A 15,766-nucleotide genomic window follows, 5' to 3' on the forward strand; every position below is an offset into this window, starting at 1 on the left:
AAACATGTCTCAGCCATGACAACTCGGGACCAGGGATCAAATCCCAGCTTGGCCACGGAAATCCACGAGGTGACCTTGGGCATGTCACATTCACTTTCAAAGGAAGGCAAAGACAAACCTCTTCTGAAGAAATTGTGCTGAAAAAACACTATTAATAGGGCCATTATATGTCAGAAATGATTAGAAGGTACACAGCAGCAACATGAATGTAGGGGGCCAACTATATTTAATAGTATATTTGTAATTATTTTAGTATTCTTAGCAACTTTAAGATTGATTTTAAAAAATGTTTTTGGTTATACAAGCTGCTCTTCCACATTTGCTTCTGTAGGGCTGATTAGGGCTTAGGGAGATTGCAGTTTAGCATCCATTTAACCTAGGCTTGTACATGGTTTACAAAGGCTCCTTTTGCCTCTCCAGATCTCTTTTAAGACTCCTGATTTCAAAAAGCCTCAGCCAACAGAGTCTATGGCAAAGGAGTAGTCTTACACATCTGCAAGGTTGATGATTATCTGTAAAGCTTTCAAGTGGAATGTAATTCTCCCATATATATATTCTACCTTAAAATGTTTTAGGCTTAGCCCCCAATCTCTTGCATGAAATAACTAGACCAAGACCAATTACCATATACAAAAGCCTAGATTTTTTTATTCGGGTCATTAAAAAAAAGAAAAATAAGCATTCTGTATGAAATGCATAAAAGTTAGCAACTATCACAATACAAGTTAGCAAAACAATAGAAACAAGACTAAAAGACTACACACCGTTCATTAAAAAATAATATGGTACAACACATCACAGCTTTCATTACCCCGGGTTGGGTTACTGGCTTTCACCTCCTTTCTACATACACATTGAATTGAACAGGAATTGACCTCAGGATTTCTGGCATTTTTGGAGCCCCTTGGTGAACATTAAGGGGAGATTAAGCATATTTACCATAAACTGCATGGAAAGAGGATTTTCACGATTGAGAACCTCATCTGTCTATCACAAAGGGAACACATTGATCACAAGTCACAAATATTATTCAGGAAGTGAGTTCTGACCACTTTAGGGCACACCTTTACAATGAATATAATAACAATGGGGAGTGAGGAAAGAATACTGATGGGACAAAAATGTTGGGAAGTCTTGGAGCAGGATATTTTGGTTTTCAGTAGGGACACTCATTTGTGTGGCATCCCAGAAGGGATACAGTCCTTTTCCTCCTTCCAAGGAAACCCAACATCATTGAGCTTTCCGGACGCTATTGGTTTGGCTTCCAGGATGTTCTTCCTAGACGTAGTTCTTGCTGGGGTAATCACTTCGGGGCTGAGAAGCAGCAGCGGTGTAGCGTGCACTGTAGTTGTTGCTGTCTTTCTTGGGGCAATTGCAGCACAGCAGTGCCCCTCCAAGGAGGAGCAAGCCAGAGGATGCCCAGCCGATGTAGAGGGAAGCTCCCAACTCTCTCTTTTGGTGTTCACCCACCAAGGGGCTGTAGAACTCACGGATGATGGTGTTGGCTGACCAGCACACGGGGATGAGGCAGAGGATTCCTGCTGCCAAGAAGACGGCTCCAGAGACAATGACGATGCGTGCCTTGGTATCCTCATCCTCCACGCAATTGGTACACTTGGCCCCTACAATGCCAATCATCAAGGCCAGGACAGCTAAGAGCACACAGATGACCATCAGAGCCCGAGCTGTTTGGATATCTTGAGGTAGAGCCAGCATGGAATCATAGACCTTGCATTGCATCTGGCCAGTGCTCTGCACCACGCAGTTCATCCAAAGCCCCTCCCAGGTGATCTGAGCCGTCACAATATTGGTGCCGATAAAAGCGGTGACCTTCCACAAAGGCAAAGCGCAGGTAATGATCGCCCCAATCCAGCCCAGCACCGACAGGGCCATGCCCATGATTTGTAGACCAGCAGAACTCATGGCTTCAAGTGAGGATAGTCCTGCAGAGACACAGAAAAAAGTTTTGATGAATATCCAAGCCATGTTGCTCTTCACATTGCACACAACTTTTTAAAATACACCTACATTCATAGAGCATATGTATTCTGGAAGGCTATGTTACACGAAGGTCAATAATGACTGGCGACGATCCATGTACAACCTTTTACCCAGTCTAATTTACAGAATTCAGTATCTCCAGATATGCTAAAGGTCACCAGCTTTTAACAAGGATTAAACCAGCTTCTGTCAACCTTGAGTCACCAGATAAGTCTACAATTATCAGCAGCAGCCAGCATCTTTTCAGGAATGAGAACTGTAGGTAAGCAACATTGGGAGACCCAATATTGGGACCATTCAATTAGATAGATTGGAGAAAGATTGGACTATTAGAGTTATTCCAAAGCTTTAGTGCCCCAGATATTGGCAGAGTTTAACTCCTGCAATTCTTGACTATTGACTAGGGACTATTGACCCTCAAAAGTCCAGGGCTTCTGAGGGTTGAAGCTCAACAAAATTTGGGGATCCTTGTCTTAGGAAGCCCTGTTGTTACTTTGGATGACTACATAGAGGAGTGAAAATGTCACTGGACTACAATTCCCAGCATTTTTCACTACTTGCCTAGGCCACAGGAAATTTCAGTCCATCAACATAAGGAGGGATGTAAAAAAGCCATCAGTGGCCAAATGAAACCAAAAAGTCTAGCCCCCTGCTAGAGAGCCAGTGTGGTCTATTGATTAGAGTGCTGAATTATGAGTATTGAGAACAGGGACTGAATACTCATTCAGCCATGGAAAAGCACTAGGTGATCTTGGGCAAATCATATTCTCTCAGCCCTAGAGGAAGGCAAAGCCCCGACCTTCAAACAAATCTGACCAAGAAAACCCAGTGATATGGCAGCAAGAAGTGGAAATGATTTGAAGGCACACAAAGACACCTCTAAATAGTGGGTGATGGTGGCAAATGGGTTCAGATCATTGTTTTTGAGATCTGATTGGTGGCTCCTAATAGAGGGTTCTATCTGGTCACAACTGACAACTGAAATCCATGCCAAAGGAAACCCATGGTCTACCTAACACAGCTCTAATTTGGAATTCTCCACACTCACATGTAACAGTGCAACCTGATCAACCTTAAGAAATGCCATATTTAACCTGAGATGAAACAATAGATCACACAAGCCAATTTCACAGGCTCTGGAGTCCGTTGTGCTTCATGGCTCCCCTTGCCAAGCCCTTGTTGCTCTTTCGCTAAGGATTAGTCGTACGCAATTATACAGACTGTTTCTTCCAGCAAGACCAGGAATCTACAATTTGTTCCATAGCCCATTCATCATTGGAGTTATACATTAGAGGAGTATATTAGTGGGAAATACTTTCTTGCTAAGTATAGCTTTGAATAAGGTTCAATCTAAAAGCTACAATTCATTCTTTTGTTGTGTCTGCTACGAAATGGGAGGACCCTTTTTCTCATCTGGAAAACCTTCTCTAGACCCATGTGAAGGAAATGCCCTTGTTTTTTTTTTGTTTTGTTTTTTTAAGTTACAGGAGGTTAGACAATGCTGATTTCCAATCACAGTTTGAAAAAGTTATTTCTGTCCTATGATTTCCTAGATGGCATAGCCAACTAGAGTGCACACTTGTTCAATTCTTGCCATCTCCAGAAAAAAGATAATGGGGGGAAAGCTACAGCCCGTCAGAGAGGACAATGCGGGGCTACATGAATGATGTCACTGTAATATTTCAGGCAGCTTTGGAAATATAAATATCTGAGGGGAAGTCATAGGGAGTAAGCTTGTTTTCTACTGTCCTGGAGACTAGGAGGCAGAACAGTGGTTTCAAACTACAGGAAAGGAGATTCCACCTGAACATTAGGAAGAATGTTTTAACTGTGAGAGCTAGAAGTACAGCAAACAAACACCAAGACTTGAGGCTGGTTCAAACCATTGCTTGGCATTACATCGACAACCATGTGAGTTAATTCAAAAAGTTCCCACATTACATGACTTGCCTCTGAGTCAGAACCATGACTTCCCCTTTCTCCTTTCTTCCTCTCCTTTTTAAAAAAAGGGGTTCGGTTCAAAAGGCCCTTTTGGTATTGTGGGGGGGGGGGCATTTTTGACATCCCCTCTGGGTAAAAAAATGTATTAAAAAACTGACCACAAAGGACCTTCTGTATACTACTGGTTGTAAAAATAATTCCCATCCCCTACTTAAAATGGCCCAGAAAGCTCAAAAAATATTTGTGGAGAAGCTTTCTATGCTCCTTAGAGAGTCTGTGGCCAAAAATTTGCAGCTTTATGTTCATTTTTTTGTATGTTTCTAGCTGTATTTTTGTTTTTAAATTGTAAGCTGCCTTGAGTCCCACTTTTGTGAGAAGGGGGGACAAGACAAATAAGTAATGAACATGCTTATCCAGACATACTGAGTAGACTAATGTAAAGAGCATTGACAACCTGCATTTCTAGAAGGAACGTTTTCCAAATCCCACCTGAAATTTCAATGCTACCCCTTGTCTATCTGGAATCTAGACTGGAAATTCATGAACCTGCCATAGGAGTGGTGTCATCAGCTTGAAAAAGTTCCTTATTTGGACTAAAAAACTCCCTAAGCAGGTTGACTGGGTGATTCATGCATTCAAGTCTCTGGGAGCCTGATGATTTTAGGACAACCTCTTTCTAAGAGGAGAGAATTCCCCCACCCGATTCAGAGACAGCAGTGAATCTAGGTGAGTAGGCTGATACTCCTTGCCTGTTTCGGAGAAAAAGCCAAACTCCTGAATCATAACTTCAGTATCAGCTCGAGTCACAACCTAGCCAGCAGAGATAGTAATTTTCCTTCCCACTTGTTCAGTAGGTCAGATTAATCACCCTCCAACTCATCTGATGCCTAGAATAGAAGCCCTTGCACAACTGGGTGTTTTTTCCCCTCCTCCAAGCCCATTTCCAGCAGGTAAGAGAACACCTGCCCTCTGAGCAACCTCTCGAATTGCATAACCACCTGCCCCCGGGGCAGCAAAGGAGTCACACAAGGGTTTGTGGCTAAGACTATCCATGGCAAGAGGAAAAACAGTGTATTTAGCAACATACCGTTGGTCTCTTGGGCAACACCATTTGCCCATCTAAGAATGTCTCTTGCTCTTCATTGACATTTCTGCTTCACTGGCTTATTGTTTATTTGGGTTTCAGTTTAAGATTCCACACACCCGTCATGCTGAAACCACGAATGCTCATGGGTGGTAGGAATAAACATGAGCATAGACGTGTGCTAAAGGTGTAGTGTGAAAGATCCAGTCCTGTATCCGCCAACTGTCCTGATTTTCAAGGGATACTCCCAATTAATCATCTGCCATACTACATTTAAATTCCCCACTTTTTCCCCTTCCCTTTAGTTCTCCGTTTACTTCAACTGATGCAAATTAATTTCAAAATACAAAAGTAGTTTGCATTCAATTAGAACAGAAGGTAGGGCAGGAGAGAACATAGTCTTCTCTTGTCCAATGCTTGTGTACGAGACTTCAAGTTGCCTATCAATGTACGGCAACCCCAATAAATATCATAGGGTTTTTTCTCAGGCAAAGAAATACTCCGAGGTGGTTTTGTCAGCTGCTTCTGAAATATAGAGTACAGCACTTGGTATCTCCCATTTATGTACTCGCCTGGACTGACACCTCTTAGTTTCCAAAATCAGACAGGATTTGGTGTAATGAGAAAAATTACCAATATATTTTGAAGGGACACTACTTTCCACCAACCCCAGTTTTAGCACTCCCAAGAATGGAAACATGATCCAAAGAGCTTGAAGAAGTTCCATCAAGCTTTGTCACTAGGCTCAACTGGAAAGCCATGTCTCAAATAGGATTGCATACTCAAGTGTACCGAGAAAATGGCTTCCTGGCATAGGGAGTAGATTTTAGATCCTTCCCATCCCCTCCATGCAGATGGCATATATTACCTGAAATACAGGGCCAAGGTACATGAAACAGCAGAATTCTCAACATTTTTCAACCAAATTGCCAAAAAGGGGAGGCTTTAAACTTGAGGAAAACATTAGCAATGCAGTGGTGGGGTGGAGGAGAAGGTCATGATCATGTTGTACCAGGCTAGCACACACTGATCAGAAACACTGTCGCTATTTAGGTGTCCAAGTCTCAGAGCCAGATCTAAGATGCAGAACAAACCAGTTTTGCTCAGTGGAATCCAGACCAACATTGCTGCCTCAGGCAAACCTAAGTCTGGAGACATTACCAAATAGGGAGTCTGGAGAATGGTATTCTTTGGAAGATAGCTTCTGGGATCCAAGGACAGTGGCCATGCAGATGCTTGGGGACTCTGGGAGTTGTTGTCCAAATTAACCTAAACAGTTAAAATTCTATGCACTCAAAGATAAAGATAAATTGAACACAACAGAAACTGTTGTACCTCCCTGCAGTGGAGCCATCTCCAAATAACAACTTTGCCTAGGAACAGGGCCATACTTGAGGTAACAACTGGAAGTGGGAGCAGAACAAAAGGGAATTCAGGTTACCAAATAAAGGAAAAATTGAAACACAAGTCTCCCATTGTCACATCTCTCAGATGAAACGGCGGTCACCTTCTCACCTGATTTGCACAGCTTTGCTTGCAAAACTGGCAATTCAGTCGCAGACCCATGGATGCGTTGGTCTCGGGAAAATGGAGCATCAGCAGAGACTATAGATATGCTAAGCTCCAGCAAAGTGTAAGGGGTTCTTGAATTCTGGAGTGTTAGGCTAATAAAATTCTCAGCAGCAAAAGTCTAGAGTCACTTATGAAACCCGGCTTCAGCAATGTTTGGATAGTCTAAACCCCAGCTCAAACAGGAAAGCACAGCAAAGGACACTGCTACACTCTCTGCACCATGAAAACCCTTGATTCTAAAACCAGCGAGGAGAAGCAAGGCTAGGTGGGCTTAGCACTAGAGAGGCAAGTCTCCTTATTACTGTGTTTTTCAACTATGCATTTTGCCCATGAAATACACTATTCCTCCAAGAAGATGAGACAAACGAAGTGCCATGCTAATTATGGCAGTATTACCACCGTTTTCTTTACTTTTTAAAGAGTTCTTTCAGAAGGAAAGAGCAAGCAAGGAAAATTAATAGAAAGATAAGGATAAAGGGAGTTCAAAATGGATGGCTTGCTGCACGTTAATATCAAAGTTACTTTGCTAAGACTACAACATATTTGCCTAGGGGATTCTGGAAGTCGTAGTCCACACAAGTTAACTCCCAAAGCTCTGGTGTGTCCCAAGGTAGGTCTGAATTCTACCTGTTTAGCAAGTCCTGAAGCCAAGTTTGTTTAAGAAAAAAATAATCACATATTTACACACACACTCAGTGCTTTTCAGACAGGTTAGTTAACATTTCTCCATGTTACAAGACTCACTCCTTACAACTTCAGCGTACCGATTAACAAGGTTTAACAATTACAGACTCAAAACTCTGTACCTTCCTTATTGAAAAGCCTCCGGTTAAATTTTCATGACTTGTACAAGACCATACATTTCAACAGCACATTAACCCAGAGCCATTTCCACTGCAAGATTTATGGCTTTTCCCCTGCTTTAGGGGACAACTTTCTCTGCTTCAAGAGTATTTGTGGGAATGCCCTTGCTATTCAGGGTGTAGCAGAATGCCGGGGTTTTTTTTCCAGCAGCACCTTGGAAAAATGATTCCATTAAACAACTAGTTTTAACCACTGACCTTCCATTCAACAACAGATTCAATGCATTTATGTTTGGAATTAGGTACAAATCTGTAGCTGTAGTTGTACTTCAAGACCCAACAACCCTACAAATAGCGTGGAATGCTGAGAGGATACAAATTCTGGCTAGGGGATTCTGGGATTCACAGTCCAAAAAGTACCTTTTCTACTCAAGCTCTGGGCAAATCACTATGCTTTACTGTCAATTTTAAAGCTCAGTGAAATAAATAAATAAAACATTTCACTTTAGTCACTGATCTTAAGGGGGAATTAATCCTAAACAGAGCAACCTATGTGGTGCTTACATAGAGGTTATTGGCCATCTCCCATTTATTACTCATCAGGAACAAAGGATATACTGTGTTTTTTTATCATTGGCCATTTGCATTCCCAGTGGGGTGGAGAAAGCCTTTATTGACCTGCAAGGGCCTGGGGGCTCCATTTGCAGATCATTTACACAAGGGCTGGAAAAACACCTGAAGTTTGTCTGTGCCTTTAAGGCGCCTGTGACTTATGGTGACCTAGTGAATTCCATGGGGTTTTCTTAAGGAAAATTCAGAGATGGTATTGCCAGTTCCTGCCTATGAAATATATCCTAAAGCACCTGATATTAGTTGGCCATCTAAGTATTTAGCAGGGCTGACCCTAAAGCTGTAACTCCACCTTAAAGGTTTCAATCTACAAAGGGACACATTTGATGGGACAGGTGGATATGAATGACAGGTGAACATGGTCATGAATTCACCTATTTCTAAAATATAATTTAGGCTGATGAACGTCAGGCCCCTAATCATTTCTACACCCACAGTCCTTTGTAGGAAATCTTGCAAGCCTTTTGACTTGGATTTTCTCCCTGTATAGACGGAACTCTTTCAAGATTTTCAAAGCCTTCTGAAAATATGCCTTTCCACTCTTTTGCAAGAGATCCAGTCTTGAAAGGAAGGAGCTAACGTTAACATTAAAACATCCTGGACGCAATCCTTGCCAAGAAGGTCTTAGATTGCCACGTTCACACATTGCTTTCAGTCCAATGGTTTCGCCAGCTACTTCTGAAAGTAACTGACATTCCTTGGTGGTCTCTCAATTAACTACTAGCCAAGGTTGCCATTGCTTCATTTCCTAGGTCAGACAGGACTTGGTGCCTTTATGGTACACTCAGGGGAAAAGCAAATATTGGAGGGCATTCTGGCAATGGAAGCAGTATTGATAGTCTTGGGGGATTTGGGATAACCCCTAATGGTGGCGCAGTGTGTTAAAGCACTGAGCTTTTTTTTTCCGTGTCAGGAGCAACCTGAGTTGCTTCTGGAGTGAGAAAATTGGCCGTCTGCAAGGACGTTGCCCAGGGGACGCCCGGATGTTTTGATGTTTTACCATCCTTGTGGGAGGCTTCTCTCATGTCCCCACATGGAGCTGGAGCTAATAGAGGGAGCTCATCCACGCTCTCCCCGGGTGGAATTTGAACCTGGCAGCTTTCAGGTCAGCAACCCAAGCGCTGAGCTGCTGAACTTGCAGACCGAAAGGTCCCAGGTTTAAATCCTGGGAGTGGAATGAGTGCCCGCTGTTAGCCCCAGCTCCTGCTAACCTAGAAGTTCGAAAAGATGCAAATGTGAGTAGATCAATAGGCACCGTTCCGGCAGGAAGGTAACGGCCCTCCATGCAGTCATGCCGGCCACATGACCTAGGAGATGTCTACAGACAATGCCGGCTCTTCAGCTTAGAAATGGAGATGAGCACCAACCCCCAGAGTTGGTCACAACTGGACTTAATGTCAGGGGAAAACCTTTTACTGGTACTGATCCTACGTTCCCTGATCTGAAATATAACCTATAGCAGGGCTTCTTAAAACTTTTTCCACTTGTGATCCCTTCCCACCCAAGACATTTTCATGTGACTCCAGGTATATAAAAAGTATTTACAAATACTAAACATTTATTGATAAAAAAATCAAAATTTGCAAGGCTTGCTAAACAGGTGATTTTTCCTTTTTGTAAAGTAGAGCTGAAGCTTTTTCTGCAGAGTCCATTGTCAATACTGTATACCAGGGGTCACCAAACTAAGGCCTGCGGGCCGCATTTGGCCCTTTAAGGTCTGCGCCCTCAACTTTAAATTTCACCCAAAGTCTGAAATGACTTGAAGGTACACAACAACAACAACAACCCCCCAAATTAACTTGACTATCTCATTAGCCAAAAGCAGGCACATACTTCCCATTGAAATACTGGCCAGTTTATGTTGGTTAAAATTATCCTTTGTTTTGAATACTGTTATTGTTCTTTCATGTTTTCTTGCACTACAAATAAGATAGTAACAAATAGTAACCAGAGCTGACCCTAAAGTTGTGCCCTCCACCTTAAAGGTTTCAGTCCACAAGAAACTATGCCAGACACAGGTGAACATGAATTCAGTGGATATGAATTCACCTGTGGTTGCTTTCCAAAATATTAGCCCTAATACCACTGGGCCCTTAAGGAGTAAAAAAAAAAATCCCATTAAAAACCCCCTCTATCCATCCTATGCCAGGGTTTCAAATCTCCAGGACAAAGAGACATGTGGGGAATTTCGGCTCCAGGGAACAAAACCTTAGACTGGGCTTGGGGCAAAGACAGCCCTTCCCTCGCCCTTCTTCAACCGAAACTCCCCCACCCCCTTCCCTCCTCTGGTGGAAGGAGGGGGGGTTTCTATGGGGTGAGCCACTCTCAACCAAAACCTGCTTGGACCAGACAAGGGATGGTTTTCTTTCTTTTATGGTGGAGTGAAAAGGTGGGGTCTTAAGGCATCACTTGAGCTTCGCCTTTGAAGTTCCCAAGGGAGAAAACCAGGCAGCCCATTTTATTGCTCAAGTTACCAATTTGATTTACAACTTCCAAGTTTCTTAACACTGCAATACTTTTGAACATTAAAAAAGGAACCTGAATAAAAGAGTGGCCAATACAAAGAGGAAAGAGAAATGACTTTCAATCTTCTTTTCATTCATTAATTCCAATTCTCCCTTTACTGGCTATAAATCTTGAAACAAACTATAAACACCATTAATACTTTTATACAATTAAACCCTTGCCTCCTTTCCACAAAGCAGAGTTCTAATAATACTGTGTTCCTGGGTTATAAATGTCATTTCCTAATTGGTTCTATCATAAAAACATGGAAAGAATTTATTAAACTGCAAAAACTTTGTCTTGCAGGACACCCTGCAGCACATTTTGCTATGGCTTTTCAATGAATATCTCACAGACTGCCAACCAATTCAACATTGTTTGTGGCAGACACAAAAACCATGTTTCCCTAGAGTATAACAACTACTTTCAAAGTTAAGTACAGCACAATTAAACAGGAAATAACACTTTCAGAGCAGGAACAGAATTTTTTCCACATTTTGTTACATAGTGTAATTTAACTTTAATCTTGTACCATTATAACTATTATAGAAAATCTCACTTGTTACTATATATACCAATAGACAGGAGGCTCACCCCCTGAATTTGAGGCAAAGAATTAAAATTTAAAGCATAAAGATCACTGCTGAACAGATAACTGCTTCCAAAGAAGGGAAATGTAGACATTTCGTGGCCAGAATCGCTGGGTTGCTGTGAGTTTTCCAGGCTGTATGGCCATGTTCTCCCATCATGAACCTTTCACAAACCTCCCTTGCCTAGTTTCCAATATACTTCCCAACCTCTGAAGATGCCTACCATAGATGTGGGCGAAACATCAGGAGAGAATGCTTCTGGAACATGGCCAGACAGCTCGGAAAACACACAACAACCCATTTATCCCTTTCTTTCAACAGATATATAAACCCCCCTTGCCTAGTTTCCAATATACCTCACAACTCTGAGGATGCCTGCCATAGATGTGGGTGAAACGTCAGGAGAGAATGCTTCTGGAACATGGCCAGACAGCTCGGAAAACACACAACAACCCATTTATCCCTTTCTTTCAACTTTCCAAAGAAAGGGAGGCTGAAAAGCAATCACCTTTAACTCTCATAAGACACTGTCTGAATACGTTTAAAGCAGTGGGTTGCTGTGAGTCTTTCGGGCTGTCCAGCCATATTCTAGAAGCATTATCTCCTGACATTTCGCCCACATCTATGGTAGGCATTTTTGGAGGTTATGAGGTTTTCTGGAACATGGCCATACAACCCTAAAGACTCACAGCAACCCAGTGATTCCGGCCATGAAAGCCTTTGACAATAAGTTTCAAGCACTCTGCATATGCTCAGATTCTAAATGGTTAGACGGGGTTCCAATGGTCAAATCCAACCCAATTAAAAGTATTCTGGAAAGATGCCCATAAAGACAAGTTCCTGCTCTATTTTACTATCAAAGAGATCTTCAAAGAAGTTCTTTCTAAACTTTAGGTGGGATTTCTTTTCATCCTAGTCTCCCAGGTAGGAGAATCATTGGAGCACGTGGGAAGAAGGTAGGAACAGGTGCTGTTCTCTTCTAAATCCCACGGAAAAGTGACATCAATGCCCTGATTTCCAATAATAACAACAATACTCATAATTGTATTTGTTACCTGCCTTTCCTAATGGCAGGATACAACACAGGGATGCATCTACACCAGATATTGGCAAAGTTTGGCCCTCCAGGTCTTTTGGACTCCAACTCCCACCATTCCTAACAGCCTCAGGCCCTTTCCTTTTCCCCCTCAGCCGCTTAAGCGGCTGAGGGGGGAAAAGGAAGGGGCCTGAGGCTGTTAGGAATGGTGGGAGTTGGAGTCCAAAACACCTGGAGGGCCAAACTTTGCCTATGCCTGGTCTATACTGTAGAATTAACCCAGTTTGACGCTACTTTCACTGCCACAGATCAATGCAAAACCTTGGGATTTATAATGTGGAAGCAGAGAAGACTAAAAGTTTTTGGCAAACTAAAACTTCCTTTGATTCCATGCCATAGGGCACTTAAAGGGGTATCAAACTGAGTTAATTCTACAGTGTAGACACACTCCCGGACCTGATTGAAAGGGGAGAGAAAAACAATCTGCCCCAGTTCCTTTACCTAGGTATTAATTAACTAATAATAATAATAATCTTTATTTATAACCCGCTTTCATCTCCCCAGGGGGACTCAGAGTGGTTCACATGGGGACCAAGCCCGATCAACAGATAAAACAACACAACAACATATAGAATTAAAACAGTAACAGTAAAAAAAAATTCATAAAATACATCACTCAAGAGCTAACATGATTTCAAACTGCACTAAGAGGCACCTGTAGCTAAGAGTTAACATGAAATGACATAGCAAAGATCATTAAATCTATTAAAAGACATTATTAAAAGAGGAAAAAGCATTAAAAGGGACCAAAGCTTTGCATTGCTTGGGATCCTTGCTCCCACCCAGCCTTCTTACCTGGACGGTGGAAAAAAAAACCCAAAGAGAGCAGGTTCAACTGCAGAGGCAAGCGCGCGTCGAGACGTCCGGTGCGAAGATGCTGCTCTCCATCGGGGCTTGGCTCTTATACCCCTCCCCACGCCCCTCCCCGCCTTTCCCAAACCACACCCACCCCTCCCCTCCCGCCATGACGTCACCGGCAGGTGAAACTGGCGCCTTGGGACAGGAAACAGAACAAGGGGGAGCGAAAGGTAAAGTCGGGCACAGAGCAGCCCCAGGGGGAAGGTGGACAAGGCTTGGCTCACTTCTCTTGGGACAGAGTTTGAGGAAACCTACAGACCCTACAGACCCCCGCCCCACCTTCCCACTCCTTAGACCAGGCATGGGCAAACTTGGGCCCTCCAGGTGTTTTGGACTTCAACTTCCACAAGTCCACAACTTCTGCCTTAGATAAATGAACAGTCGCCATAATCTTTGCTGGTATATGGAAGGCACCTTCCTATAAATAAACTGTCCAGCATCCCTATCTAACTCTTTGGCTGGCCTTGCCCAGGTGTCGTTGGGACCAGGGCCCCCCTTCTTTCTCCCTTCCCCAGCTCTGAGAAGGTCTACATCACAATGTGGCAACTGTGGGCAAGCTCTCTTTGTGGCACTTTCTTCCTTTCCTCCCTTTTCTCTCAGACACTTCCCTCTTCCCTTTGATTTTTTCTTTCCTTCCCCCTTTCCCCTCATACACATGTCAGCTTTCTTTCCCAGTGATATCACAGAAAGCCACTTCACCAAGCAACAGCCAATCCAATGATATCACAGAGGGCCACTTCAAATAGCAACAACCAATACTTAACAGAGCAACGGCCAGTACTTTACAGAGCAAAAGCCAATACAATGATAGAGGGCCACTTCACCTAGCAACAGACAATCCTTCACCTAGCAACAGCCAAACCAACAGAGGTGTACTTCACCTAGCAGCAGCCAATCCATTAATCTCACAGGGGGTCATTTCACCTAGCAATGGCCAATACATCATTGAGCAACAACCAATCCAATGATATCACAGAAGGCCTAACAACAGCCAGGCCTTCACCTAGCAAAAGCCAATCCAATGATAGAGGGCCACTTCACCTAACAACAGACAATACTTCACCTAGCAACAGCCAAACCAATGATATCACAGAGGGCCACTTCACCTAGCAACAGCCAATGCCTAACCCAGCAACAGCCATGCCAGTGATATCACAGAGAGCCACTTCACCTAGCAATAGCCAATACTTCACCTAACACCAGCCAATACTTTACCTAGCAACAGGCAATCTAGTGATATCACAGAGGGCCACTTCACCTCGCAACAGCAAATCCTTCACATAGCAATAACCAAGCCAGTGATATTGCAGAGGGCCACTTCACCTAGTAACAGCCAACCCTTCACCTAGCAACAGACAATCCAGTGATATCACAGAGGGTCACTTCACCTAGCAACAACCTTTGTGGTACAAACAGACATACATAAATACATATATACATACTTTAACTATATCTCTATATAGATATTTTATCAGACACATATAGAGGGAGTAGGTTCTTGGTTAAGCAGAACCCATGGGAATTGGTAGATGCCAGATACAGTAGAGTCTCATTTATCCAACATTCGCTTATCCAATGTTCTGGATTATCCAATGCATTTTTGTAGTCAATGTTTTCAATACATCGTGATATTTTGGTGCTAAATTTGAATACAGTAATTACTACATAGCATTACTGCGTATTGAACTACTTTTTCTGTCAAATTTGTTGTATAACATGATGTTTGGGTGCTTAATTTGTAAAATCATAACCTAATTTGATGTTTAATAAGCTTTTCCTTGATCCCTCCTTATTATCCAACATATTCGCTTATCCAACGTTCTGCCAGCCCGTTTATGTTGGATAAGTGAGACTCTACTGTAATGCCTGTATATTTCTCCTCTGTGTCTTCAAGTCATTCCCAATTTCTGATGAACCCATTGTGGATTTTCCTGGTGAAATTTCTTCAGAGGGGAGTTGTCATTGCCTTCATCTGAGGCTGAGAGAATGTGACTTGCCCCCAGTAACTCTATGGGTTACCATGACTGGAAAGGGGGGTGGGGGGAGCGGGAAGAATTTGAACCCTGTCATAGGGTGCATCTACACTGTAGAAGTAATGCAGTTTGACTTTAACTGCTACAGCTCAATGCTGTGGCATCCTGGGATTTGTAGTTTGGCAGAGGAGGCTCAAGACCTTCTAGAGTGGAGGAAGCTATCTTGATCATAGTGTTGAAGTACAGTTCAAATGCTAATCTGAACTGGTTCTGAACATGGAAATGGTGAAATGGAGGCAACATTTTGTCCTTTTCTTTAGGCATCCTGTATCATATGTGACTTTGGTGCCTCCTATTTTTGGCATGCGTTTTTTGGAAAGGTGCATCTATACCAGGCACGGACAAACTTCAGTCCCCCAAGTGTTTTGGACTTCAACTCCCATAATTCCTAACAACCTACCGACTGTTAAGAATTGTGGGAATTGGAGTCCAAAACACCTGGAGGGACGAATTTGCCCATGCCGGATCCATACTGTGCAATTAATGCAGTTTGGCACCACTTTAACTGGCATGGCTCAATGCTATAGAATCTTGGGTTTGTAATCTGTCGAGGCAGCAGCACTCTTTGGTCGAGAAGACTAAAGATCTTTGTAAAAACCAACTCCCAAAGCATTGAGCCATGGCATTTTAAGTGGTGTCAAACTGTATTACTT

The 15,766-nt window shown here is 42.8% G+C and overlaps 1 protein-coding gene across 1 annotated transcript; it reads right to left on the bottom strand.

Moving 5' to 3' along the window:
- Window positions 1-620: 620 nt before the first annotated feature.
- On the bottom strand, window positions 621-13,132 carry LOC100562099 (claudin-4). Its single transcript, XM_003225227.3, has 2 exons — window positions 13,018-13,132; window positions 621-1,943 (listed from the first exon to the last, which is right to left on the bottom strand). The coding sequence occupies exon 2, from the start codon at window positions 1,921-1,923 to the stop codon at window positions 1,279-1,281; it is 645 nt and encodes a 214-aa protein (XP_003225275.1). The 5' UTR covers window positions 1,924-1,943; window positions 13,018-13,132; the 3' UTR covers window positions 621-1,278.
- Window positions 13,133-15,766: the final 2,634 nt, after the last annotated feature.

The sequence above is a fragment of the Anolis carolinensis genome, chromosome 6 (assembly GCF_035594765.1).
Source record: "Anolis carolinensis isolate JA03-04 chromosome 6, rAnoCar3.1.pri, whole genome shotgun sequence".
NCBI lineage: Eukaryota > Metazoa > Chordata > Lepidosauria > Squamata > Dactyloidae > Anolis > Anolis carolinensis.